This window comes from Elephas maximus, chromosome 11, assembly GCF_024166365.1.
Source record: "Elephas maximus indicus isolate mEleMax1 chromosome 11, mEleMax1 primary haplotype, whole genome shotgun sequence".
Taxonomy (NCBI): domain Eukaryota; kingdom Metazoa; phylum Chordata; class Mammalia; order Proboscidea; family Elephantidae; genus Elephas; species Elephas maximus.
Window position 1 is genome coordinate 87,323,891 of NC_064829.1, and position 27,688 is coordinate 87,351,578.

General features: G+C 48.5%; 2 protein-coding genes across 4 annotated transcripts; both read right to left on the reverse strand.

Annotated features, from left to right (window-relative positions):
- Window positions 1–745: 745 nt before the first annotated feature.
- ZNF446 (zinc finger protein 446) lies at window positions 746–18,009 on the reverse strand. 3 transcript variants are annotated; one of them, XM_049900422.1, is made up of 9 exons: window positions 17,075–18,009; window positions 16,599–16,730; window positions 15,535–15,805; window positions 5,592–5,972; window positions 5,298–5,499; window positions 4,955–5,049; window positions 3,211–3,295; window positions 2,835–2,924; window positions 746–2,731 (listed from the first exon to the last, which is right to left on the reverse strand). In XM_049900422.1, exons 3-9 carry the CDS (start codon window positions 15,802–15,804, stop codon window positions 2,226–2,228), a joined length of 1,629 nt encoding a protein of 542 aa, XP_049756379.1. In that variant the 5' UTR covers window position 15,805; window positions 16,599–16,730; window positions 17,075–18,009; the 3' UTR covers window positions 746–2,225. The 3 variants fall into 3 exon arrangements, with proteins under 3 accessions (XP_049756379.1, XP_049756378.1, XP_049756380.1); XM_049900421.1 differs by having other exon boundaries at window positions 16,599–18,009; XM_049900423.1 differs by lacking the exon at window positions 2,835–2,924 and having other exon boundaries at window positions 748–2,731; window positions 16,599–18,008.
- Window positions 18,010–18,043: 34 nt separating this feature from the next.
- Window positions 18,044–26,312, reverse strand: ZNF324 (zinc finger protein 324). Its single transcript, XM_049900417.1, has 4 exons — window positions 25,887–26,312; window positions 23,178–23,304; window positions 22,645–22,767; window positions 18,044–21,856 (listed from the first exon to the last, which is right to left on the reverse strand). Exons 1-4 carry the CDS (start codon window positions 25,920–25,922, stop codon window positions 20,397–20,399), a joined length of 1,746 nt encoding a protein of 581 aa, XP_049756374.1. The 5' UTR covers window positions 25,923–26,312; the 3' UTR covers window positions 18,044–20,396.
- Window positions 26,313–27,688: the final 1,376 nt, after the last annotated feature.

Consider the following 27,688-nt stretch of genomic DNA (forward strand, 5'->3'; position numbering starts at 1 on the left):
TCAACACCCATGGAAGCAGCAGTCAAGAAATCAAATGACAGACTGCACTGGGCAAACCTGCTGCAAGACCTCTTTCAAGTTTTAGAAAGCAAAGATGTCACCTTGAAGACTAAGGTGCACCTGACGCGAGCCATGGTTTTCAATCACCTCATATGCATGAGAAAGCTGGACGATGAATAAGGAAGAACTGATGTCTTTGAATTGTGTTGGTGAAGAATACTGAATATACCAGGGACTGCTAAAAGAACGAACAGATCTGTTTTCAAAGAAGTACAACCAGAATGCCCTTTAAAAGCAAAGACGGCGAGACTACGTCTCACATACTTTGGACGTGTTATCAGGAGAGATCAGTCCCTGGAGAAGGACATCATGCTTGGTAGAGGATCAGTGAAAAAGAGGAAGACCCTCAATGAGATGGATTGACACAGTGATTGCAACAACGGGCTCAATCATAGTAAAAACTGTGTGGATTGCACAGGACAGGGCAGTGTTTCATTCTGTCGAACATGGGGTTGCTATGAGTCAGAGTGAACTCGATGGCACCTAACAACAATTTGGTAAGACAGAAGTAAAACTATCCCTATTCACAGATATGATTCTATACATAGAAAATCTCAGATTCCACATGAAAGCTACTGAAACAGAAAGAAAGGATTCAGCAAAGTGGCAAAGTAAAAGATCAACATACAAACATCTACATTACCAAGGATGACTCAGAAAAGGGAATCAGGAAAACAATATTTAATAGCCCCTCCAAGAGATAAAATACTTAGGAATAAATCTAACTAGGGATGTAAAAGACTTATACAGAGAAAAACACGTTGGGAAATTTGTCCTAAGGAGATAGCCAGAGTTATACCCGAGGTACACACTTGGGTGCCTTAGAGTTTTGTGTGCCACAGGGTACATCAGGCAAATCTCTGGGCTTGGTAGACATGACGGCACGGACCAAAAAATGCAAGATTCACCCAGGCCTTTAAAAACAAGTTTTCAATAACCTAGGGAAATGAGGGAATGAAAAGAATATGACTTAAAACAATATATCGTAACCTCACAGGATGCTATATAAAAAAACGCTCCTGCCTGGAATTAGTGTTAACTTGAGACAGTGAAACTAGAGACCATTTTCATATTCTTCTTTTCCCTCTTGTATATTTCAAATTTTTCTAAGGAAACATAATTTTAAATATGAAAAACTTTATTAAAAAACTACCCATCCTCCCTCAGTGTGGTTACTACCCCCTACCACCATCCTTATTGTCTCTGAATAATGGTCCCATAGAGATTTCTACGTCCTAATCCTTATAACCCGTAAGTTACCTCATTTTGTGAAAAGGGAACTTGCAGATGTGATTAAGATTCCTGAGAGGGGGAGATTATTCTGGGTTATCATGTGGGCTGTGGGAGCAAACGCCTGCCCCAAAGGTGCTGATGGCCTTATCCAAGCCTGGCTGACAACCCACTTCACACCCTTGGGCCCCTCTTGGTGGTCACACTAGTTTAGCTATGGGAGGAACTCCTGTAACTGTCCACCTAAGCAGGACTCAAGGCCAGAGGCCAATGGGCAAGAAGGCACGTGGGAGTGGGGGCAGGGGGTGGCTGGGGGATTTCAGGGACCATGTGTGGGTGGGGGGGGGGATGGCCATCCTCCTGGGCACAGCTGTTCTGCAGATCCAGCTGTCAGGAGAGCATTGCTAGATCTTCTGACCTTCCAGAAGTCAGAAATTGAGATTCTTATCCAGAAGCTCCTGGTTTTAAAAGCAGGCGATGGAGTTTAAAAAATCTAAAACACGCGCTGAGGGCCAGGAGGACCACAGGTCACATGGAGCTGCCTAGGGCCTTCCAGGCCCAGCAGAACCACATCTTCGGCTGCCTCTTCCCCAGGGAGAAGTCGGTTTTACCTTCAGGGCTTCTGCTGCCTTTGACACAGACCTAAGCTTAGCCACTTCCCAGAAAGGCAGGGAAGGGCAGTTTCTGAACATCCTCGGCCTATACCCTGTCACAACTGGGGGGCTGGCACACAGGTTACCCCATGGTCTCCAATTAGCAGTAGATTTGAACTCAGGCTTCATTCCAGAGGGCAGGAGCTGGAAGGAGAGTCAGAGGCTTCTTTTCCTCAGGTCTGACAGGGCCTGGTGCAAGAGACCCTCTGCCACCTTCAGTCTCCCAGACCCAGGCTGAGAAGCAGGGGCTGGGAGCTGCACCGGGCCTTGTCCTCTGTTCATTCATGGGGCCTCAGGCCGATGGCTCTTCTTGTGAATGACTAGCTGGGACTTCCAGTCGAAGCCACGGCCACAGTCCCCGCAAAAGTGACGCCGCTGGCCAACGTGGCTCTTGCGGTGGATGACCAGCTGCGATTTCCAGCTGAAACTGCGCCCGCACTCTTCACATGGGTAGCTGTGGGGGCCTGCAGGCACACGCCGAGGGTAGCGCAGTGGCTCTCGGGTGTTTGGCGGTGGCCTCTCCATGTCCCCTGTAGCTGGGTGCCCGCCTGCGTGCGCCCGCCTGTGGATGACGAACACTGACTTCCAATCGAAGCCACGGCCGCACTGCTCACACGTGTAGGCCTTCCTGCGCAGCACACCTGGCTCTGGACCAGGCCCAGGGGATGAGGCCTGGACTTGCACAGGGGGCGCTTGCGGCAGCGAAACAAGCACAGCAGCTGGACCCCACGGTGGCTGGGCCTCTGCACAGCCAGGGGGGGCCTCGCAGGGGCTCCTGCCCTCGTCTCCTGGGGGAGGGGAGAGGGTGGACCATAAGCCTGGGGTCCTAAGCCAGCCCCTGTGACCCGGGACGTGCGTGCAGGAGTGGCAGGCACACGGAGTAGCACTCACCAGGGCGGAGGCCTGGGCGGCTCCCCATCCCCACATGCGGGGCCCCCAGCTGGGCCAAAGCGTGCACCTCTGGCCTGGGGGGCGGCATCCCTGCCGGAGTGGGGCAGAGCAGTCAGGAGAGGGGCTGGAACTGGGAACGGGGGCAGGGTGTGGGGGCTGAGAAAGGTGACAGAGGTGCCTCTTGGGAAGGAGAGAGAATGTGGGCAAGGACTGGGAGGCGTCTGTGAATGGGGAAGGGCATCACTGTGAGAACACCCCCCTCTCTAGGCATTTCCAGCAGATGCTAAGCCCTCAGGGCCAGTGATAAGGCCTAGGCCAGAACATGCAGGGGGACAGTGGGGGTAGGATGCAGCAACCAGGAAGCTCAGGTCCTCACCCAGGGAGACCACCGTCCCATACTTCTCAAGCATCGCATCCCAGTACAGCTCCTTCTGCGACGGGTCCAGCAGCCCCCACTCCTCCTGCAGGGTCGCAGCTGGTCAGTCTGTGCCTGCCCACCCCAGGTCCCATCCTCGGTTCCCTCAGTCTAGTTGTTAACAGCCTTACTTGTTATCTGAGGATGCAGGCAGATTATCTAAGCACCCTCTGCCTAAACACGATAAAGCTGAAGTTGTAATGGTGCTAAGCACGGGTATGGGGTGTGGGTAGGGAGTGTGAAGTGTGGATAGGGGGTGCAGATGCCGAGCACAGGGAGGGGGCTTCCTTCGGGTCCCCTGGGTCGTTGCCGCCTGCCCCCTCCCCACTTTGGCTCTTCCCACCCCAGGCTCTGGCCTGACAGCCTGCAACTGATGACACCTGGGAGGGCTTCAAGAAAGGGCACTCCTCACAGGGGGCAGAGACAGATACGGCTGGCTCTGCCTTCCTCCCCATCACCCTGCCTTGAACAGGGTGTGCTACAGGGAGAGGGAACAGCAGGGGACTTGCAGAGACCCTAGCCCCAAACAACTGAGCCACCTCCTGGCAAGTCACTTCTTAAAAGAAAAACAGACCCCTTCTCGCTCGAGCCACTGAAGGGAGATTGGCTGAATGGAGGTAGAGGGTGGGGAGGATCCATGTTAAGAGGTGTTGCCTGGTGCACCTTAGGACACAGCACGTGTGTGGGAGGGGCATGCTGGGGAAAGCTCAGGATGTCAGCATGGGCTGGCTCATTCATGCTGATTTCAGCACCGTCTTGAGACAGTGAGCCCGGCCTCAGGGACTGGTGTGGACACGAGGGGATGGAGGCCTGGCTTTGCCAGGAAAGGTGTTGCCTGCCTGCAGGCTCTGCCACTGTGCCACCCAAGTCCCATCATCTGAAGCCTTCCTGGACTGAGACAAACAACCCTGAGCAGCAAGCCACAGTGGTCCCAGCAGCAGGGCAGGAACAACCACAGCTGAAGACAGGACACTGTGGAGTATTCAGCCTTTCCCACTGTGCCAGGGAGGGAGTATGGGGGAAGAGACCAGACTTCAGCCTCAAAGCCTGTTAACGACAAGCTCTTCAGCTGGGGACACTCCCATGTGAAGTGGCTTAAAAGCAAAGAAGCCAGGATAGGACAGAGCTCCTCGATACCCACACTCACTGATATTCTCAGGAACCAAGCGCCTGTCACAGTAGCAGGGACCTCAAGCTGAGCTTTTGTGCCTCAACAGCTGCAGCTGAGCTGTTCAGCCTTTGAGGAAGCCCCCAGGAAAAAGGCAGTTGTGGGAATTTCTCAGGAAGGACAGTGTCACGTACCAGTTTCAGGTGTGACAGGGAAGAGGGGCTGCCTCATGGTGCTCAGGAGCCACCATCACGGTCCATCATCTTGGCCCCTCCCCACTTGCACACGTAGCATCAAATCACCAGGAGCTAGCCCAGCACTGCGGGAGCTGTGAACCTCCAGACTTCTCTTTAGATGAGAAAACCAACCTCTACAAGATTCAGCCACTCTAAACTGGGTCTCCAGGGCCTGAGGTCAAAATTCTTCCCACGGTAGAGACCATCAGTCTGTTGCTCTATCTTCCAAGATCTGTGGCCAGCGTTGCTGACACAGACTCAACTTTTGGGCAGCACAGAGCACAAGAGTCACCAGCCACGAAGCCTGGCAGGGCACAGGGCAGCTGCTAGGGACACTCCCCTCCCATATGGGGCTTCCTACCTGAATCCTGGGAGGGAGGAAGGATGTGGAGGCTGGCTTCTGATGTTCAAGGTGCCTCTCGGGGGACTGGGCTGGAAGCGGGGGGTCTGGGAGAGCTAAGAAGCAAGGTTGACAGAGAGTGTCAAGGGCTGTTACGGGAGCTGGGGAAGGTGAGCTGCCAGTGTTGGTGCTGCTACCTCAGCCTCCTCCACCAGTAAGCAGGACCACTGCCTGTGCCAGCCACCTGCCTTTTTTTCCTGACACCCTGGGACCCAACTCTGAGGCCCCTCCCAGGATCCCACCCCAGTCGGAGATGTCCAAGCTCCCTCCATGAGCCCCCAGGGCCAGTGTGGTCCCGCCTCACCCATCTCCTGCCCGTCGGCATCTGGCTCCTCCTTCACGTTGCAGATGAGCTGGGCAGGCCCCTCCATCTGGGCAACCTGGGGCCCCTCTCCAGGGGCTGCACCAGAGGACTCCACTGTACCTGAGGGGAGGGGGCTCCCTGAGGACTCCTCTGTCTTCTGGGCTGCTGGGAGAACCTCTCGCCCCAGGACATGTGCTGTGATCTGAGGAGGAATAGGCAAGTCACGGGGTTCTAGCCTTGCTTTGTCCCTTCCAAAAGCCTTCGCAAGACTGGAACAGCACCGGCTATACTCACCCAGCCCAGCAGCCGCCCTGGGTCATGCTGCAGCTCCTCGACCAGGGCCACGGCCTCCTCAGGGCTGCCTGGTAGCTGCTCCCGCACCCAAGCCTGTATCTCGAGGGGCAGCACGCCCAGAAACTGCTCCAGCACCAGCAGCTCCAGCATCTGCTCCTTGGAGTGCACCTCAGGTCGCAGCCACTGGTGGCAGAGCTCACGCAACCGCGCCAAGGCCTCATGGGGCCCTGTTGCCTCCTGGTAGCGGAACTGCCGGAAGCTCAGGCGTGCAGCCTCAAGCTCCTCCAGGGTAGCTGTGGGGTCCAGAGTGGGTAGGCGCAGGGGGCCCAGTGGGGATGGCATTCTTGTGTGGGAGGTCTTGTTGGAGCTGCCAGGAGGGACCTGCAGAAAAAAGTGAGTCAGATTCCTGGCCAGGGACCTCGCCTAGGGAAGACAGACATGGGTATAACCAGGCCCAGCCTCAGGGTTTCAAACTGTATTTTTTCCATTCTAGTTATTGTTCTGGTTCACCAAAATTTAAAAAATTTGGTTCTGTTCTAGTTTTGCTTTGTCGACCGTGACTGAACCGGTTCGAACCTGGTTTTCACTCTCCGATCTCAAATTTGTATTCTACAAATGGTAAACCTGGAACAATTTCATCTGAAGAATACGGCCAAGAAATTGGTTGCTTATACTGCAAATAATATTGCATTTTTATAATAACATGAATTATGTTCGTGACAAAATTTTATAGTTTTGAAAGTAGAAATGTTAAATTATTTCTTTCTACATTCATTAATAATTGAATCTAAAGTGACAATGATGTTCAATTTTAATTGCTGTCTCAAAACATTTCAATACAAAGAAAAACACAATGTAAAATATTAATTTTTTTAAATTCTTTTTTTTAAAAAATACACTAGAATTCACTGCAGCACTGAATCACTTTAAAAATAATATTGTGATAAAAATACCCCTAACATGCCCTATAAATATAAAATTGAAGATTTTAAATACTTTTTTAGTAGAAAATTCTCAATACTATAAAATACACTGAAAACAAATTTAATTTTGACATAGGCAACATTTCGCTACTAATGTATGATAAACACACAAAACCGATAAGAACTTATTAATGAAATAGTACAAATACAATGTGTGCTATCATCACTAATACCAAAAAAAAAAAAAAAAAAGGCAAAACAAAACACCAAACCCATTACAGCAACCTTACAAGACAAAACAGAACTCCCCCTTAGGGTTTCCAGGCAGCAGCTGCTGGATTCGAATTGCTGACTTTTTGGTTAGCAGCCTGAGCTCTTAACCACTGTGCCAGCAGGGCTCCAAATACATCAATACATAAATGCAAAGCGCAGGAAAATACTTAATACTTTAATATTCACTCCAGTTCTAAGCTGAAGAACTGCCATAACATTACATAAAATAAACATTTTATTACACATACACATTTAATTCATACACAATTACACAATTCATTAAAAAAAAACACTAAAAAACCACTGCAATAAACAAAAATCACACCTAATTAAAAGAACATCCTCTGATATTTCTGCATCGAAGCTATCCTTGTCTCCCAAGATGAATTTCAAACCTGCGAAAGCTCTCTCAACACTGACCTAAGTAGCTGCTGCTGCTGCTGCTAGGTGCCGGCCAGTCAACTCATAGCAACCCTACTGCCACTGCCGTCGAGTCTACGTACACCAAAATGAAACGCTGCCTGGTCATGTGCCATCCTCACAACTGCTGCTATGTTTAAGCCCACTGTTGCAGCCACTGTGTCAATCCATCTCATAGAGGGTCTTCCTCTTCTTTGCTGATCCTCTACTTTACCAAGCATGTCTTTTTCTAGGGACTGGTCCCTCCTGATAATATGTCCAAAGTATGTGAGACAAAGTCTTGCATCCTTGCTTCTAAGGAGCATTCTGGCTATACTTCCAAGACAGATTTATTCATTCTTCTGGCAGTCCATGATATATTTAATATTCTTTGCCAAAACCAGAGTTCAAAGGTCCTCCTTATTCTTCTTCACTCTTGTTCATTGTCCAGCTTTCACACACATATAAGGCAACTGAAAATACCATGGCTTGGTCAGGCATACCTTAGTTCTCAAAGTGACATCTTTGCTTTTGAGTACTTTAAAGAGATCTTTTGCAGCAGATGTGCCTAATGCAATACATCATTTGACTTCTTTACTGTTGCTTCCATGGATACTAACTGTGGATCCAAGTAAAATGAAACTGTTGACAACTTCAGTATTTTCTCGATTTATCATGTTGTTTATTGGTCTAGCTGTGAGAAATTTTGTTTGCTTTATGTTCAGGTGCAATCCTACTGAAGGGTGTAGTCTTTTATCTTCAACAGTTAGTGCTTCAAGTCCTCTTAGCTTTCAGCAAGCAAGGCTGTGTCATCTGCATATCACAGGTTGTTAATGAGTCCCTCCAATCCTGATGCTTTGTTCTTCTTCATATACTTCAGCTTCTTGGATTTGCTCAGTATACAGATTGAATAAGTATGGTAAAAGGATACAAACCTGATGCACACCTTTTCTCATTTTAAACCAGTCATTATCCCCTTGTTCTGTTCAAACGACTGCCTCTAGGTCTATGTATGGGGTTCACATGAGCACAATTAAGTGTTCTAGAACTCCCACTCTTCGAAATGTTATCCATAATTTATTATGATCCACACAGTCAAATGCCTTTGCACAGTCAATGAAACACAGGTAAACATCTTTCTGGTATCCTCTGCTTTCAGTCATGATCCATATGACATCAGGAATGATACCCCTCGTTCCACGTCCTCTTCTGAATCCAGGCTGAATCGCTGGCAGTATACTGCTGCAATCATTTTTGAATTATCTTCAGCAAAATTTTACATGCATGTGGTATTCATGATACCGTTCAATAATTTCCACATTCTGTTGGTCATCTTTCTTTGGAATGGGCACAAATACGGATCTCTTCCAGTCAGCTGGCCATGTAGCTGTCTTCCAAATTTCTTGGCATCGAGGAGTTGAAACATCTCAACTGGTATTCCATCAATTCCTGGATCCTTGTTTTTCACCAATGCCTTCAGTGCAGCTTAGACTTCTTCCTTAAATATCATCGGTTCTTGATCATATGCTTCCTCCAGAAATGACTGAACGTCAACCAATTCTTTTTTGTACAGTGACTGTATTCCTTCCATCTTCTTTCGATGCTTCCTGCATCATTCAATATTTTGTGCAGCGTTCTTCAGTATTGCAACTCGAGGCTTGAATTTTTTCTTCAGTTCTTTCAGCTTGAGAAATGCTGAGTGTATTCTTACTTTTGGTTTTCCAACCCCAGGTCTTTGCACACTTCATTATAATACTTTGTCTTTTCAAGCTGTCCTTTGAAATCTTCTGTTCAGCCCTTTTACTTCATTATTTCTTCGATTCGCTTTAGCTAGTCTATGTTCAAGAGCAAGTTTCTGAGTCTCTTTTGACATGCATTTTGGTCTTTTCTTTCCTCTTTTTGATGATCTTTTGCTTTCTTCATGTATGATGTCCTTGATGTCATCCCACAACTTGTCTGGTCTTCAGTCATTAGCGTTCAATGTGTCAAATCTATTCTTGAGATGGTCTCTAAATTCAGGTGAGATATATTCAAAGTCATACTTTGGCTCTTATGGACTAGTTTTTTTTCTTCAGCTTCAACTTGATCTTGCACAGGAGCACCTGATGGACTGTTCCATAGCCAGTCCTTGCCTTTGTTCTCACTGATGATATTGAGCTTCTTAATCACATCTTCCCACAGATACAGTCTATTTGATTCTGGTGTATTCCATCTGGCGAGGTCCACGTGTACAGTCCCGCTTATGTTGCTGAAAGACTTTCACGTTCCAATCACCAGTAATTATCAATGCATCTTGATTGCATGTTTGATTAATTTTAGATTGCAGAAGTTGGTAAAAATCTTCAATTTCTTCATCTTTGGCATTAGTGGTTGGTGCGTAAATTTGAGTAACAGTCACATTAACTGGTCTTCCTTGTAGATATATGGATATTATCCTATCGCAGACAGTGTTTTACTTCATGATAGATCTTGAAATGTTCTTTTTGAAGACGAATGCAATACTATTCATCTTCAATTGGTCATTCCTGGCTCTCATGGGCTTGTTTTAATTTTCTCCAGCTTCAGCTTGAACTTACATATGAGCAACTGATGGTCTGTTCTGCAGTCTGGCCCTGGCCTTGTTTTTGACAATACCGAGCTTCTCCCATTGTCACTTTCCACAGGTGTTGTTGATTTGATTCCTGTGTATTCCACCTGAGTTTAGAGACCATCTCAAGAACACATTTTGATGCTCTGAATGTATCTTCCCAGACCATGTGATTGTCCAATTCAAAATGGCCAATACCAATCCATTTCAGCTAATTAATGCCTAAGGGTATTAATCTTTATGTGTCCCACTTCATTTTTGATGACTTCCAATTTCCCTAGACAACTAAGAAATGTTCCATGTTCTGATTATTAATGGATGCTTGCAGCTGTTTCTTTTCATTTGGAGTCATGGCACATCACAAATGAAGGTCCCAAAAGCTTGACTCCATTTATGTCATTAAGGCTACTCTACTCTAAAGAGGCAGCTCTTTCCCAGTCATATTTTTAGTGCCTTCCAACCTGAGGGACTCATCATCCAGCACTATATCAGACAACATTTCGCTGCTATTCGTAAGGTTTTCACCGGCCAATTTTTTCGGAAGTAGCTTGCCAGGTCCTTCTTGCTACTCTTAGTCTGGAAGCTCCGCTGAAACCTGTCCATCCACCATGGGTGACTCTGCTGGTCTTTGAAGTACCAGTGGCATAGCCTCCAGCATCACAGCAACACAGACCACAATATGTCAAACTGACAGACGAGTGGTGAGGAGCTGATGCACCCAAAATTACTACAGCAACTGCATATAACCGGGGATATTGTGAATGGTTTTCTTCACAGAATTCAGATTTTCTACCATTTCCCAAATGCTTTTTAAACATTAACATGGCCTTCAGACTAAGTTCAGAACTAATTAGAATTTGATAATGTCAATCTAAATAAATTGCCCCTAATACACTATCATTTTCAATGTTAACTTTTTCCCGGCCATGAAATTTTTCAATCAATATGTTTCCAAATGTATTATTAAGAGTTCTTAATTTTAGTTTAGTTTCCACATACCAACAACATCACTCATGGTTAACTGTTTACTTTGCAATCTTACTGAACTTTCTGTAAAGGTTTTAAAGTTACCAAGATTAAATTGAAATATGCCCATTATTAGAAAACTATTCATACTATTCTCAGGTAATACATCACAGAGATTTTTGCCTCCTACTAAGGTTTCTAATATGGTTTTTATACTGTTCCATCTTATTGAGCATCCAGTTGTAAAAATAGTAGCGCAGGGGCGACTGATGTCCTCTAACTTCATAATGAGAAAGGATAATCAAGATCAACAGCCAAAGGCTGATTCCTGTGAGGTGGGGATCAGACCTGCCTACTCTCTCCAACCTTTTTACCAATTCTGACACCAGCCATTCCTCCCCTGGCGCACTCTACTCTTCTGCTGGGTTTGACAGTTCATTGCAATGGCCTCACAGAGCATACTCACAATTATGTGGTTTATTACAGAAGTAAACAAATTACAATTCGGGATCAGGAATGACTCAGAATACAGTTCTCCAGTCAGGACAGCTGCTTGGCTGTGCCTGTAGGCAGGCCTCTCTCTGACCCTTGGCCTCTCAGCCTGGCCTCTGCCCTGCTTGGGCAAGTGTTACAAAGCTCTTTTGTTCTGCCAGTAAGTGTCTGGGGCACTGCACTCCATCAGTAAGCATCAGCCTGAAGGCACTCAGCTCTCTAGCTTTGTGGGTCAGCATGTCCACTGTAATCACCTTACTCTGTGGGCTGGGAAGCCCTGCCGATCTCCTGATTCTGCTGCTGCTGTTTCTCACCATTTTGCAGCACCCAGTGTTACAAGCTGTCTCTCTTCTGGGCCTAAGAGGTTCTCAGATCAGGAACCCCGGATACAAAGGACACACTCTGCTCTCTTCTTCTTGGTGCTAGTTAGGTCCCTCCTTTCTACATATGGAATGGCTCATTTTAAGCCTAGCAGGATGGCAAAACTGATCAATCCCCTTGTTAGAGTTCCATATACCTTGCTGCACAGTCCCACCCTCACAAGGGTGTCACGTACCTTATTTGCCTTATTGGCAAGCTGTCCAATCCCCTTGGTGGGCCACAATTACCTTATTTTCATAGCCCTGTCCAATCATTTGGTGGGAGTTACAAGACAACTGCTAGAAAGGCCATATAAAAGCAATCCATCGCACTGCAGGCTACACCCTGGCATTTCTAGTCATCCTTCTTTCATACTTGGAGGATAACTTTCCCCTCCCTATCATCTTTCCAGTCCAAAACAGTCATTAACAATTAGTCCTTCAGTAGCACAAAGAGTTCTCAGGTTGAGGTTACTCAGGTACCAGCCATTCAGGTCTGCTGTAGGTGTCCACCTGATATGGTCAGGTTCTCCAAAAGTCATCTTGGGCTTCACCCTTTCTGGTGTCTGATAAAATTTAACTGAGAGATTACTCCCTTGCTCTGAGCCTCATGAGGTATCAGCTTAAAGAGGGACTTTATGTTTGGCCTCTGTACTCTGGTCCAGCAGTACCTCCCCTCAGTCCACTCTTTTAGTTACTCCTTCTACAATTACAGTCTTTACAACCACAATTAACTCTGTTAACAATCAACACTCGCAACTGAATCATGTAAACATATCAGCATTTCCCCCACGGTCTCCTAACCAGACCCATCAGGAAAAAGGGAAATTATCCAGTGCGGATACTCCCTTGTCCCCCTCATTTAAAAAAAGAACACTCATGAAAGCGTGTAAGCCAGACAATTCGTGCTTTTATCTCCTCCTGTTTTAGATAGCCTCTATTCAAATTACCCATACCTATCAAGCCATTTATCAAGCCAGTACTAAGAAGACAAGCACGTTCCTTGATCTGAAGAATCTTCTATTCCAGTTGGAACTTAGAGCACCTGCATCCATAAACAAAATCCGGTCCAGAGGAAACCATCAAATTGCAGCAATTTACATTAGCTCACGGTGTCAAACATTTCTCTCTTCATTCAGTCAGGATCTGGTCAGCTCATCGATAACCCTCATGGGCTAGGCCAATAGGGACCAGTCAGTCCCTTTTCGCTCTCTCATCCCTAGTCCCCACCGGCTAGGTCAATGGGCAACACCCATAGGCTCAGGAGTCTACACAACTCCCTGTACTTCAGACCAACAGCCCTTTCTCTCTCCAACCCTTTTACCAATTCTGGCACCTGCTGTCCCTCCCACAGCACTCTCTACTTCTCTGCTGGTTCAATAATTGACTGAAATGGTCACACATAACTCACAGACCATACCCATGATTATTGAGTGTCTTAGGAAAGTAAGAGGTTACAATTCAGGATCAGGAATGACTCAGATGCATTTCTTCCGTCAAGACTGCTCCTTGGCCATATCCACAGGCCAGCCTCTCTCTGGTCCTTGGCCTGGCCTCTGTCCTGCTGAGGCAAGTATTACAAAGCTCTTTACCACTGTCAGTAAGTGTCTAGGGGGACCTGACTCTGCCAGTAGGCCTCAGCCTGAGGATCCTCAGCTCTCTCTCACTCTGTGGATCAGCACACCCACTATAAGCAGCTTGCTCCTTGGGCTGGGAAGCCCAACGTGTCATCTCCTGGTTCTGCTGCTCTCATTTCTCTACCACGGCTTCTCCCTGATTCGTGTCTTCTCCTTAGAGTTCCATATACCTATTGCACGGTCCCACCCCAACGTAGGTGCAATGCACCTTATTTGCACTATTGGCAAGCTGTCCAATCCCCTCGGTGGGCTACAAGCACCTTATGTGCATAGCCCTACCCAACCATTTGGTGGGAGTTACAAGACCGTGGCTAGAAAAACCATATAAAAGTGATATCCACTGAACCACACCAGTACAGGTTTCCTGATTTTCTGAAAATTTGGTATACAATGTTGGAAAATGAAGTATTCTGATGAGTCCATGACAGTCTCCTAAAAATTCTTCCAGTTCAGCACCCTTTACTGCTGCTTGATACCTGGAGCATTTGTGCAACATGCTTTATACCAGGCAATCTTATAAACTTTTTCACTTTCACCGCACTCTGCAATGGCTAATGTCTGCAAGTTAGTCTTCAAAGTTATTTTTCCCTGACATTTGCCATTCAATTTCACTATCATTTCTGAGCAAGTCAAATTTAATCATATTAGAGCCATTCACCATGGTTATACAATAAATTTCTTGTAAATCAACCCTGCACTTCTCTAAAATTTGATACGCAGTGTTTTTTATGTACAGATCTGTGTCTTTCAATTCTTTCATTCCCAGTGTCAACAGAAGCATCTTATTGTCTTGCGCAAACTAAGCATTAATTCCTAGAATTGACAGATTCAATCTACCGGCATCATCCACTTTCCAAGAGAATTATTTTTCTAGATTACTACTCATTTTGGAGCTAAATTTAAAGGGCAATTGATGTATCATTTCCATAATATTCTATGAGTTGACTGAAATTTTTTGAACAACTGAAGCGATACAGGTTTTCCCCACTATCTAAAAGTTCTATGAAACTTTCCATAAGCCAAAGAGATGTAAAATGAAGAAATAATTACCACTAATTCACATGGGAAAAATTTCTGAGCTTTCCTAGACTCAAAAAAATAACCTACCAACCTTACCAATTAACACATAAAACTTAGACTTGAGCTGTGAAGGATGGTCCCTGCAGGGTGGTCCACCTGGGGACCACTGGAGCACGCCCAGGGGCCATCAGGTGAGGCGGTGGCAGCTATCACCACTGAAAAATGAGAGGTGCCAGAGAAAGAGGAGGAGGGAGTAGCAGCAGAGGAAGGTGAGGAAGAGACGGTGGCATTGGGTTGGAGGAGCTGCTGGACTTTCTGACCAGGCTGCCTGTCACATATTGAACTGTTCCCCTGAAAAGTACCTGTCAACTTTGCTAGGTCATGATTCCCAGTACTGTGTGACTGATCGTCCACCATTCTGTCACCTGATATGACTTCCCTATGTGTTGTAAATGCTATCACTATGATGTTGATGCGATGGATTAGCGGCAGTTACGTTAATGAGGTCTACCAGATTAATTTCTGTCCTAAACCAATCTCTTTTGAGATATAAGAGAAGCCACCAGAAAGACAGGGAAACCTCATACAACCAAAAATGTGTCCTTCAGACCCGGGGTCCCTGAGCCTGAGAAGCTCCTCAACCAAGGGAAGACTGATGACAAGGAGCTTCTTCCACAGCCCACAGAGACAGAAAGCCTTCCCCTTGAACTAATGCCCTGAGTTTGACCTTACAGCCTACTAGACTGTGAGAGAATAAATTTCTGTTTGTTAAGGCCATCCACTTGTGGTATTTCTGTTATAGCAGCACTACAGACACTGGCCCCTGGCCCTGCCAGCCTGGAATGGAGGGCACTGGACCTTGACCTGGACCTGCTACCCCCTTCAGGCATGTTGTATTTCGAGTTCCCAGACTACTGCACCCCCAAAGTTGGCAAGATGATTGCAGAGAACTGGCACCCATATAGCATCACTGACCTGGTTTTCACCTACTAAGCCCACAATCAGCAGCATGTGCACACCCCCAAATTAGCTGTTTACATACAAGAATGCTATTTTCCCAAAAGAGAAAATCCTCTTCTGGTTCCTTTCAGTTAGCGAAAACAGGTACTAATGTAGGTCTTTTGTAAAAACGAAGTGGTATAAGGCAAACTTTTGGATGGGAGACGTACCTGTAATTAGATTTAAAATTTTACAGAATCCTGAATATTCAATTAACTCAAACAAACAACCCCTAACAGTAACTAATTCAACACATGCATCAACAATTACTTGTTCATCTAATTTCACCTTAAGGCATTCTGGAACAGCACACTCCATAAACTCCTCTAAAGTTTTTTGTTGCTTATTCGGAACGCTTCTGACACTTTCTTCAATCTTCTTTGTCTTCTTGCTTTGCACTGCATTGTACTCATCCGTATGGTGACGCTTCAGGTGTCTCTCTAAATTCGCTGCATGGTCTCCAACCATATCTGTGTTGCAAATTTTACACGTGCTTTTATTTTCAATCTTTTCATACTTGAAAAATTCTCGACATGGGTTTTCTCTGGTTCGTCCCATACTAGAATTCAAGGGCAAAAAATAATATTAACATTAGAGCATATTTTATAGTCACCATATTACATTTAAAAAGGTCTGGTGGCGCAGTCATTAAAGTGGTCAGCTTCTAAGTGTCTGGTTGGCAGCTCAAATCTACCAGCTGCTGTGTAGGAGAAAGATGTGGCAGTCTGCTTCCGTAAAGATGACAGCCTTGGAAACCCTATGGGGATAGTTCTACTGTCCTATAGACTCGCTATAAGTCTAAACCCATCTGACGGCAAGCAGTTTTGTTTTTATCACGTTACGTTAAAAATGAGTATTAAACTTTGATGACATAAAAAGAATGCATAAATACATTTGTAGAAATGAATCAGAGCCGGTACATATTACAACGGTTCTAGTCACGAGCTGTCAGTATATTAGAAAAAACGCAATAACTTTGTTTTTACATTCACAGGGTTTGCTAACTTCCTACATTTAAAGTCCCACTTTACAACATTCTCGTATGTTTATTCGGCACCTTTTGAAGAAAATCTCACTTAATAGTGACGCCATCAAGTTGTTTTCAGTGAAATAATCCTCTATCAGAACGGAAACGTTTTCTTTCCACTAGTTGCTTATGTTTGTTAACATTTAAATTTGCGAGATAAATACCCAGTTCAAACATATAAGTACAATGTGTGATAGTACATTTAAATCGACATTGGATACAAGAAAGGAACCATTAATAAATCACATGGCATTTTCTATTTCTTGAATTTAAATATCACACTTAAAAAATGTGAATAATGTACGTTTAAAATGTTTACACTCACCTGGCAAATTTCCGTTCACACAAAACTCTGTTCAGAACTCGATGCAATTTAACCAGCTCTTTCAGAATCCTAACGAGTTCTCAATCGTCGAGCGTTTCTCACATCTTCATCAGGTAGGCACAGCTCGCTTTACTGTGAGAAGTCAAGCATGGACCGGAAATTAAGCTCGGAGGAGGTTTGTTCAGCTCAGGCCCAACCTCCGGCCTGTCCGAGGGGCCCTTGACCTCTGCTGTCTGTCCCTTGCGGGCGCCCAAAAAGGGAAAGGAGGGAGGAGGTCTTCACGGAGGCGGGGGCCCAGGTACGGGTATACAGAATGGTGTTCATGGGAGGCAGGAACGGCCTGGACTACGTTCGATGGTGCGGACGCGCACGGCACGTCGGGACAGAAACTGACGCTCAAGGCCGAGCGTAGGGGACGGCCGGGTCCCGAAAGTAGGCCCCGCGCCGCTCCAGGGGGTGGGAAAGGCCACGCTCACCTTTACCGCGGCGCCGGTGCCCCGTAGGTAACTTCCGGGAAATGGCGCCGCGCCAGCTCCGCACGCCATTCTCCACGCGCTTGCGTAGAACGCACCGACTCGCCCCTCCCACGCGTTGCCCTGGCTAATCAGGGGCCTACCCCAAAGGCACCGTCCTCTCCCTTCGGACTACGTTTCCCTTGAGCCTCAGCAAAAAAGCGGAGTCCCAGTCTCGACCAGTGGGAGCTCATTTCCAGAGGCTTCTTATGCCTGAGAGGTGTCCCATTTACGATGGGGCCCGAAGGGTCACAAAGTGCTTGCGGCCCACCCCCTCAGCGGTCGCTTTTCGCTCAAACCCGAACCCCAGGACTTACAAACTGTCAAGTTGGACAGTACTTTGGCATATCGCGCATGTGCACAACGGGTCCGGTTCCTACTGGCAGGCGAGGTGACGGACGAGGAGGCTGACGTCCTGACCAGTCAGAACTGGCGCTTCGCCCGAGCCATTCCCCTAGAGCTCTCCGTGAGGCTTCTTCCTTGCAGCCCAGCGGTCCACTTAGTAACTGCTAGTGCTTTTTCTGCAGCCTCTAGTTGTTTCCACGGCAACGGCTAGAGTCGCCCCGGCCCCTAGAGAGGCCGGAAGTGGCGGTTCCGCCGCTACGTCTAGTTAGACTGAGACGAGCGTGTAAGTGGGCTTGGGAATGGCTAGGCTCGGGTCGTCAGTCCTGATCCGTAGACTTCCTCCGCCCTGACATTTGACCTCCACTGAGCACCCTGCGGACGTGCGGGGTAACAAGGACTCCGGTAGGCGCCAGTTTACTGAAGAGGAAACTGCTTCAACAGTTACATAAGGCCCTCACTGTGTGCCATGATTCTTCAGACCATTTTTAATAAAATTGATATTATAAGATTATAGTAAAAAATCAATATGGGCTTATTGTAGTGACTTTGGAAAACAGAAAAGTTCAAAAGTAATCTCACAACCCACTTTGCCACTCTTCAAACTCGGATGCTTTTCTGTGCTGTTTTTTACCCCTTAAACTAGTATATTCATATCTAATAAACATTTACGTACTAATTTCAGTATTTCCAGTAAACATGACATGATAGGCAGCACAAGCCTGTATATCTTTAGAAGGAAAGCTTAGAGACAAAAGCATTTGGAAAAGAAATTTACTTGCAAAGAGGGGCAACCTGCAGAATGCAGCAGGTATTTAAAGAAACCAAACAAAAATTGCACAATTACCAAAGTGACTGAGATTGCATTAGCCCATTGGTGGCAGGAAAGTAGCACACTTGTCCCATGATTATCATACCTTCAGCTATCCGAAGTAGAGTGCAGGCTTTTGCCTAGACTTAGGGGAGGTGCTCAACGTTTCATTTATTTTGGGGACCAGAACTAGAAGGGTGACCTGTTATTTTTGTCATTAGGTGCCTTTGAGTCAGTTCTGACTCTTAGTGACCCTGTGTACAACAGAACAAAACCCTAGCCAGTCCTGGACATCCTCATGTTCATTGTCATGCTTGAGTGCATTGTTGCAGCTGCTGTGTCAGTCCATCTCATTGAGGGTCTTCCTGTTATTTGCAGACCCTCTACCAAGCATGATCTCCCAGGGACTGTTTCCTCCTGATAACATGTCTGAAGTATGTGAGATGAAGTCTTGTCATCCTCCCTTCTTAGGAACATTTTGGCTGTACTTCTTCCAAGACAGATTTGTTTGTTCTTTTGGAAGTCCCTGGTATATTTAGTATTCCTCACCAACATCACAACTCAAAGGCGTCAATTCTTCTTCGGCCTTATTCATTTTCCAGCTTTCGCATGCATTATGAGGTGATTGAAAACACCATGGCTTGGGTCAGGCAAACCTTTAGTCCTTAAAGTGACATCTTTGCTTTCTAACTCTTTAAAGAGGTCTTTTGGAGCAGATTTACCCAGTGCAATATGTCAGTTGATTTCCTGACTGCTGCTTCCATGGGCATTGATTGTGGATCCAAGTAAAATGAAATTGTTGAAAACTTCAATTTTTTTCCCATTTATCATGATGTTTATTGGTCTAGTTGTGAGGATTTTTGTTTTATGTTGAGGTGTAATCCATACTTAAGGTTGTAGTCTTTGATCTTCAGCAGTAAGTGCTTCAAGTTCTCCTTGCTTTCCGCAAGCAAGGTTGTATCATCTGCGTATCACAGGTTAATGAGTCTTCCTCCAGTTCTGATGCCCCATTCTTCTTCATATAGTCAAACTTCTCATTTTATTTGCTTAGCATACAGACTGAATAAATATGGTGAAAGGATACAACCCTGATGCACACCTTTCCTGACTCTAAACCATGCAGTATTTTTAGTTCATCTCAATAGGCAATGTAACTGTTTAAGTCTGACTGTGGGACAGGGTCAGTTTTGCTTCTCCACATCAAGTGCTGAACTGTGACTTATTTAGCCAACCCTAAATTGTTTCCATTTTGGTGTCCTCTGATAATCCCATGATGAATTCCACTGATTGGAAGCTCTGTGCCTGTGTGTGGGTGGGACTTGTCAACCTTGAGCTTCTCTGTAGCATTATCAGCATACGCCCTTTGGAAGGGAAAGTACCCCAGTGGGAGTATCCTTACGTTTTTTCTCTGAGACTGTGTAGAATCCCCAGAGATGAATCTTCCACTGCACACCACGTAGGGAAAGATCAAGTGTTCTAATTATTGTTTATTTGCTTCTCATGTCTCTCCCAGTCTTCTTTGTCGTAGGTCCCCTGGCTTCTCATTCCATAAGTGCTGGACTTTGGTTCTCAAGCCGCTGGAATTCTGCAGTATAAGCCTGCTTAGACAACCCTCCATTTCCTCCAGTGCCAATGCTGTATTTGGCTTTCTCTAAATTAGTGACAATATCCCCATCTGCTTCTGACTTCAAAATGGTGTTACTATTAGCCCCTTTTCCACCATCCGCACACTTGTGGGTTTATGTTTTAAGCCTTTTCTTTTCTGGTTTTAGTGTTGTTTCTGAGCCAAGACAGACGAAATGTGTCCAGTCTGCTATCTTGACCCAGAAAGCCCAGGGATGATTTCCAGTCTCCTCCTCCCTTCACCCTTGCCCTCATCCTAGCCCCAACATGCCCTTTCCAGCTCTGACAGCAAATTCCCGGTTGCCCTGTCCTTCTGGTGACTTCTGTGCAGTGTTGGGGTTGGAGCAGGTGTGATGCACTCTGGCTAAGCAGCAAATCCTGTCTCCACGTGCACACGAAAGCTTTCCTGCGTCCCTGGCTCGCAGGCACAGGGCTCCTCCCCTGTGTGGATCTGTAGTCCTTTGCCTGGGGTTCCCTTCCCTGCGTTCATGTTAGGTCGGAGTTGCGATCTCAGGCCTCCATGGGCTTTGGGCCTGCGGCTGGGCCTGAGGGGGCAGTGTGATCGGTTTCCTTCCCTTGCGCACCCTCCGATAATATGGATAGTGGCTTGGGTTGAGGGGGCCGTCCAGTGCTTGCCCTGGGCCGCCGCCCAGCTTTCTCGCCGGTGTGGATCCTCTGGTGGTGGAAGAGGGCCGGGCGCTCGCGGAAGGCGCGGCCGCACTGCGAGCACACGAAAGGCTTCTCGCCAGTGTGGATGCGGCGGTGGCTGATGAGCACGGCGCCCTTAGAGAAGGCCTTGCCGCAGTCCCCACAGCGGAAGGGCCGCTCGCCGGTGTGCAGCAGCTGGTGCTGCGTGAGGTTGGAGCTGTGGCTGAAGGCTCGTCCGCACTGAGCACAGGAGAAGGGCTTCTCGCCCGTGTGCACACGCTGGTGCTTGAAGAGTGAGGAGCCCTGACTGAAGGCAGCGCCGCAGAGCGCACAGGCGTATGGCTTCTCACCCGTGTGCGTGCGCTCGTGCTGGATCAGGTGTGAGTTCCGGCAGAAGCGGCGGCCGCACTGCGCGCAGGCGTAGGGCCGGCCGCCCGCGTGAATCTTACGGTGCTGGCTGAGGTTGGAGCCGTGGCTGAAGGCCTTCCCGCATTCGCCACAGCGGAAAGCCTTCTCGGCTGTGTGGATTCGCTGGTGGCGTACCAGCGATGAGCTGTGCCGAAAGGCCTTGCCGCAGGCCGGGCACGCGTAGGGCGTCTCGCCACTGTGGATGCGCTGGTGCTGCGTCAGGTGCGACGTCTGGCTGAAGGCTTTGCCGCACTGGGCGCATTCGTATGGCCGCTCCCCCGTGTGGGTGCGCAGGTGCTTGAGCAAGTCAGAGCTCTTGACGAACACCTTGTTGCAGGCCCTGCATTCGAAGGGCTTATCTCCAGGGAGGAGGCAAGCGCCAGTGTGGAGGGCCTCCCTCAGCTCGTCCCTAGCAGGGGCCACCTGGCCAGTGGGAAGTGCCTGAGGGTTGCTGGTCAGAATTGCCATTTCTTCCTCCCTGAATGTGGGAAGATCCCCCCTAGCGTGAACTGGGACACAAGGGAGGGCACTTCCAGGAGCCTCCCTCATATGTGACTTCTGCTGCTCCTGCACCCTCAGCTGCTTTCCCGGCACTGGGCAGTCTGTGAGGGCCCTTCCCCTGGGCAGGCTGCCCTCTGCAGCCCTCAGGGGTGCAGTCAGCCTCAAGCTGATGCTCTCCTCCCCGCTGCCGGAGCCCGACAGGAGCCTCTCCCAATAGATCATGGACACCCCAGTGGATTTTCTCTCCCCAGATGGAAAGGCACCCTGCTGTCCCTCCAGGATTTTCCCCAGGTCACAGGCACCAGGAGAGGGAAGGACTCTGGGAGGCGTTGTCAGAGGGGGGCTACCCAGGAAGGCCCCAAGCAATGCTGCTTTTCCGTAAACATCCCCATCATCTGCTGGACACCGCGGACCTGAAAGCAGAGAAATGGTGGTTATCTGGGTCATCCCAGCCAGGAGGCGGAGGCCAGGGCAGGTAGAACACACAGGGCAAAGTGGGCACCCTGGGAGGTAGGTGTGTTAACAGGCAGAAAAGCACGGGCCCAGGCCTGACCAGGCTGAGAAAAGCATCTGCTGTGACAAGCATGCCACCCATGGCATCTGGGACCCCCATAGTTAAGACACTAGCCCTGAAGCCCAGAATGCAGGGGCAGGGGCAGAGTTGGCCCTGGCCCCAACCGAGAAGGACACTAGCCATTGAGCAGCTGCTGCAGGCCAGGTCCGGTCACCACTGGAGATGGGTGGTGCACTACCTCATGGTACCCAGACTTTGTGTTTGCTGTTCCCAAAGACAGTGCTACAAGTGTCCTGGTCAAGGCCGTGTCCTCTGTGCCTGGAACATGTGTGGCCACAACAAGTATTCAAGAAATACTGATGAACAAATACATGAGGGAATGAAGCAATGACCCACAGATACAGCAACAAGACTGGGAAGGTTTGAGGCTGTATAGCCCTCTTGGGCTCTTAACAAGCCTCCCCATGGCCTGGGAGTGACCTGTGTCTGAACCCAGCTTTGGTACCCTCAGCTTGACCTTCAAGAGCAGCCAAGGTGGGAGCTCCCAAGAGAGGATAGTGGAGGGAGAGGAAGAGGAAGCTGGGCGGGAAGGCGGAAGAGGAGAGTGTTAGGAAGGGCCTGAAAAGGGAGATGGAGGCTCAGCCAAGTCAAGTGCCAAGCTCACCCACACCCTGAGCCCCCACTCACCAGGGCTAGGCCTCCCCTGGACTTCCCTTGCTGTGACTGGGGCCGTGTCCGTCCCATCGGGAACCCAGGGCTCCTTGCCACGCTCAAGCTGGACAACCACTCGGGGTCGGGAAGCTCCAAGCCCTGTGGGGGAGGACAAGGCGGGAGAGGGGCTGGCCCCTGCTCAGGACAATTCACCTCTCAACAGATAGCAGGAAACTCGTGTCATCTGTGTAACCAGGAAACCCAAGGGTCATATCATGTCTTGCCATGCACCATGGGGTGGGGTTCACAGTAACAGCCTAGCTGTCCCCCTAGACATCAACTGTGTTGATGGTGTCAGAAGAAGGGTGCAGAGTGCAAACAGGGACACTCAGCTAAGGAGTAGTTGAGCTGGCCAGATTTCGAGGCTCCCTGGTCCCAACCACTGCCTCACATGGCCCCCAGGTAGTGGAGATGGGGGCTGCTCAAGGGCCACCAGCAAGGTGAGGGGGCCATGCTGGTGGCCCAGCCTAGCACCAGCCATACCTCCCACGGAGGACTCAGGGCCTTACCCAGTGAGGCCACGAGGGCGAAGTTCTCAAGCATCACGTGGTGATACAGGGCTCTTTGGGCCATGTCAAGGAGCCTCCACTCCTCCTGGGAGAAGTACACAGCCACGTCCTCAAAGGCCACCAGGCCCTACAATGGCAGGCAGGAGGAGATGAACACAGTCTGAGCTCTGTGACCCAGGATGCTGCTCCCCATTCCAGTGACCACTTCCTCTGATGTCCCTCAGACATTTACCCTCCTCCCCCAGGCCCTGTCCCAGGCTAGTCTATCTATGGATGGCACTTCTCTCATCTGTCCAGACCTCCACCCCTCCAACCTCCATGTCCAGGCCACAGTCATTACTTCAGCCTCTCCGCTGGCCACTCTGCACAAGGTGGCCAAAGCAAATCCCTGGACAAGACAGCCGGAATCCCCAGGTGTCCAATCATGCCTCAGCCTTTGCACAGGTTGTTCCGTAGTCAGACTGGTTCTTCCTGCTCCTGCTACAAGCAACTGTCCAAGCCCAGCCCTGGGGCCATCCCTGGCTGAAGCTTGCTGGACACCAGGGCTACTCCTTGGGCCTGAGAGATCCCCAATTCCAGTCTTCACAAGGGTGGCCCCAAGGATGTGGTGGGCACACAAGAAGTCAGTCCCCTTCTCTCTCCACAGCTTCACCCCTCTATCTCCTTGGTCAGCCTCTGGCCTCCCTTCCCTGGGCTACCTTCCAGACAATTGGCCTTAGAGCCTCAGCCCACGCTCAAGCCCCAACACACCATCCCTTACAAAATTTCTAAGATCCTCCCTCCTAAATCTAATTCCCAGGCTCTGCCTCAGGCCAAGCCACAAGGACCTTGTCTTCTATGTTTACAACTACAAGCCTCTATTCTGGGCCATCAAACACTCAACAGTAGGTCTCAAATCCAACTCCAAATCTTCCTTCTGAAACCTGTTTTCCCTCAAAATTCCCATTTCTGTCTAGAGCAGCTTCATTCTTCCAGGCGGTCAGGCTAAAAAACTTAGGATGGTCTCCACTCACTACACTTGTGGTATGACCCTGATGTATCAGCAGATCTATCTGGAATCTAATCACTTCTCCCACTGCCACTGCCCCTCTCTAGTCCACTTGCCATCATGGTTTATCAGGTGCAAGACTGTGCTACAAAGTGTACTATAAAAGGGGCAAGGTGGGCAGCTCCCACTTTTATCACTAATTTCATGGCAAGGATCAGCATGAATCTAATTCCCACCTGGAAATGGATCCAGGCCTCACCTTCCTGCATCTCCACCTGTTGGCAGGCACTTCCATGGCAAAACCTCTGACCTTAACAACCCAGAGTTAGATCAGCTATTCTGAGCAGGGTCAAAACATCCCTGGCCACCTGAGGCCAGGTCATGGGGAGCAGCTATAGGCTCAGGAGTCTGCACAACTCCCTGTACATCAGACCAGCTGGTGGCCTCCTCTCTCTCTCCAGTTTCCTGGGACTAGGTCACAAGCTAGAAGGACTTTATCCTCCTTCATTGACTGTACGTGCAGCCTTTCTCTACCACCTAGTTACCTGGAGCTGGGTCTACACAAATCGACTCTGTCCTGCCATGTGCTGCTGCCTCATTGCTCTTGCTGGTACATTAATTCTCTATAATAGCTCACAAAATCCAGAGACTATTATCTATACTTATTACTCATTTATTATAATCAGAAAGGATAAAAGCAAAGAGATGCATCAGGCAATGTTTGGGAGATTTCCCAGCACAAGGCTCCTAGGGACATGCCACTCAGCTTCCCATGCAAGGATGTTCTCACAAATCTGGAGGCCCCAAAAACAGAGTTCCAAGGCCCAGGGTCCCTTAGTCATTGGGACCGTGATGAATATGCATGGTTGGACCTTAATGCAAACCCAAAAAACACACACCCATTGATGTTGAGTCAATTCTGACTCATAGCGACCCTATAGGACAAAGCAGAACTGCCCCATAGGGTTTCCAAGGAGTGGCTGGTGGATTTGAACTGCCGACCTTTTGGTTAGCAGCCACAGCTCTCAACCCCTGTGCCACCGGGTCTCCATAATGTGGATATGGTCAATTAAATCAATACGCATGACTGCATTAGGTCCCCCTCCCTTCCTGAAGTTAGTTTTCCAGGGGCCTACTTGCCCAGCTATTTTGGAAAACAAAGACATCTTTATTGCTGGAATTATTTTCAGACACAGGAATCAAACCAAATTCTTTGTCCCACAATAGCACTATTTCACTAGTATCCTCCTTGTTCCCTCCCTCCCGTTTGTTCTCCACTCAGCAACAGCTGGGATACTTTTAAAATTCTAACTCAGAGCATGTCCCTCCATGGCTTTTGGCACCCTCAGGATAAAGTCCCAGCTCCTCGGCCACTCATTCTAGCCAAACGTATCTCCTCTCCCCAGCTCGGCTCTCACTAGATGCGTTGAGAACACTCAGTTCTAGAACCACCTAGGCTCAGTCTCACCTCCCAGTCTTTACATGTGTGGGACTCTTTCCTTGGAATTTTCTGCCAGAGCTCACACCTTTGGCTGCCAAAGTGGGGATCCAACTCGAGCACAGCCCATTGCCCTGAACACCACGGACTGGGACGCAAGTCCCTCCCGGGCAGCGATTGAGAAAGACGAGACGCTCAGAAAAACTCCCTCCCTCAGTTTGGACTCGAGTCCATGACAGATGGGGGTCCGGGCGGGTGGGTGTATGAAGCTACCTCCACTCACCTGCGCCTGGTCCGACAGCGCCGCCGCTGCCGCCATCGGATACCTGAAGCGGGCAGAGAGGAGCAGGCGACCTGACCTGCAGCCACTCCCGGGCAGCTCGGGGCCTGTCTCCCCGTCTGTCAAGTGTTCAGAATGTTCGAGGTGATGTTTCCCGGCTGCCGCTGAGGGCCCGGAGAGCACGCGGGGCGAGGCGCGCACCGACAGTCCCACGGAGCCGCACACAGTACACTCGGGAAACCGAGGCTGGGGGAGAGGAGCCACTCTCCTGCGCTAACGATGCGTGTACAGGAGCAGGAGAGAGGCGGGGCCTCCGCTTGTGCTTTCCTCGTTGCGGTCGCTTCTGGTCCTCAGAGCCTACTGTAACACTGTACCCTACCCCGCGCTCCGACACCGACTGCCGGTGTGGCCCTCCGCCGGGTAGCAAAGTGACAGTCCTGAACGTCGGAAGTCCAGCCCCTTCCAGGGCCTCATTGGTTCAACGCGCGCCGCGAACACGCGCACAACGCCTTAAGGGTAGTGTAGTTCTTGTTTCTGGTGGCCGGCTCACCGCCAGATCTCCATGGCAACAAACAAGCTCCCCTGCAGCCGGGAGCTGGGAAATGGAGTCCCCAGGCCATACTCCTACTTCCATGGCTGAAAACATGCATATAAGTATATTTTTGTTTCTTTTTATATAGTTTTAATGCTTAATTTTTTTCCAGAAGTAGTTTTTTTTTTTTTGTATTTTAGATGAAGGTTTACAGAGCAAATTACTTTCTCATTAAATAATTAGTACACATATTGTCATGTGACATTGGTTGCCAACCCTGTCAACACTGTCCCGTACTTGGCCGTGAATTCCCCAATACCAGCTTTCCTGTCTCCTCTGGCCTTGTCGTCCCTTCCTCTGGGCTGGTGTGCCAGTTTAGTCTGGTTTTGATTTATGGGAAGAAGTACAACTCCAAAAAACCAAAAGGCCCCTGGAAAACTAACTTCGGGGGGCGGGGGGGCAGTGCTAATGCAGTCATGCATATTGATTTAATTGATCATATCTGCATAATGGAGCCCTGGTGGCACAGTGGTTGAGAGCTATGGCTGCTAACCAAAAGCTCAGCAGTTCAAATCCACCAGCCGCTCCTTGGAAACCCTATGGGGCAGTTCTACTCTGTCCTATAGGGTCACTGTTGAGACAGATAGGGTTAACTGTGCTGGCAGAAAAAAACAGCTGTTAAAAGATTACCATCTAGAGGTTGGGTAAACAGGAACCACACTCTGTCAACATGAGATAAGGTTGAAACAGCTACTATCTCCTTCTTAGTGTATTTCTAGTCCCTTCCTCCTTTACAAGCTCCCACATTCCCAGAACAAAGTGTAACCGCTGTTAACCTTTCTTAGCCCTCCCAAAATGGCAATGTAGTGCCAAAGATAAGTGCACTTGCGCTATATCCCATAATAAGTGATGCCAAGGGCTGCTGAGAGGACTCCATCTTGAATATCAGTGGGTTCCATCTCGGATTCCAGATGCAGGGCAACCTAATTAACATGCACCGCCATTCTGAGAAGTACCTGCTCCTTGAAAGAAGCCTGCTAAATATTCATTACTCTGTTGTCTCCACCGAATCTATGGAAGCTCTAGCCTTGTTTCCCTTGTGGAGTCAGCCTTTTGGAGAGGCTTAGCCCCCCACTGACTCTTTGTGCTTGACTCAAGCAAAATAAAGCTTGCTGAAGATAATGTTTGTCTTTTGCATGTATTCTTACTCAGGAAAAGACAAGGACCCTTTCTGTTAGGTTGGCGATTGGTAACGCTATGAGTCGGAATTGAC

Excerpts from the sequence above, each read along its gene's own strand:
- ZNF446 (XM_049900422.1), bottom strand. The coding sequence starts at position 15,804 with ATGGGACGAACCAGAGAAAACCCATGTCGAGAATTTTTCAAGTATGAA. Across the intron at positions 5,500-5,591 it reads CAGGGCGGCTGCTGGGCTGG|ATCACAGCACATGTCCTGGG; the intron begins GTGAGTATAGCC and ends ATTCCTCCTCAG. Across the intron at positions 2,732-2,834 it reads CCGCCCAGGCCTCCGCCCTG|GAGACGAGGGCAGGAGCCCC; the intron begins GTGAGTGCTACT and ends CCCCTCCCCCAG.
- ZNF324 (XM_049900417.1), bottom strand. The coding sequence starts at position 25,922 with ATGGCGGCAGCGGCGGCGCTGTCGGACCAGGCGCAG. Across the intron at positions 23,305-25,886 it reads CGCTGTCGGACCAGGCGCAG|GGCCTGGTGGCCTTTGAGGA; the intron begins GTGAGTGGAGGT and ends CTGCCATTGTAG. Across the intron at positions 22,768-23,177 it reads CGCCCTCGTGGCCTCACTGG|GGCTTGGAGCTTCCCGACCC; the intron begins GTAAGGCCCTGA and ends CCTCCCCCACAG.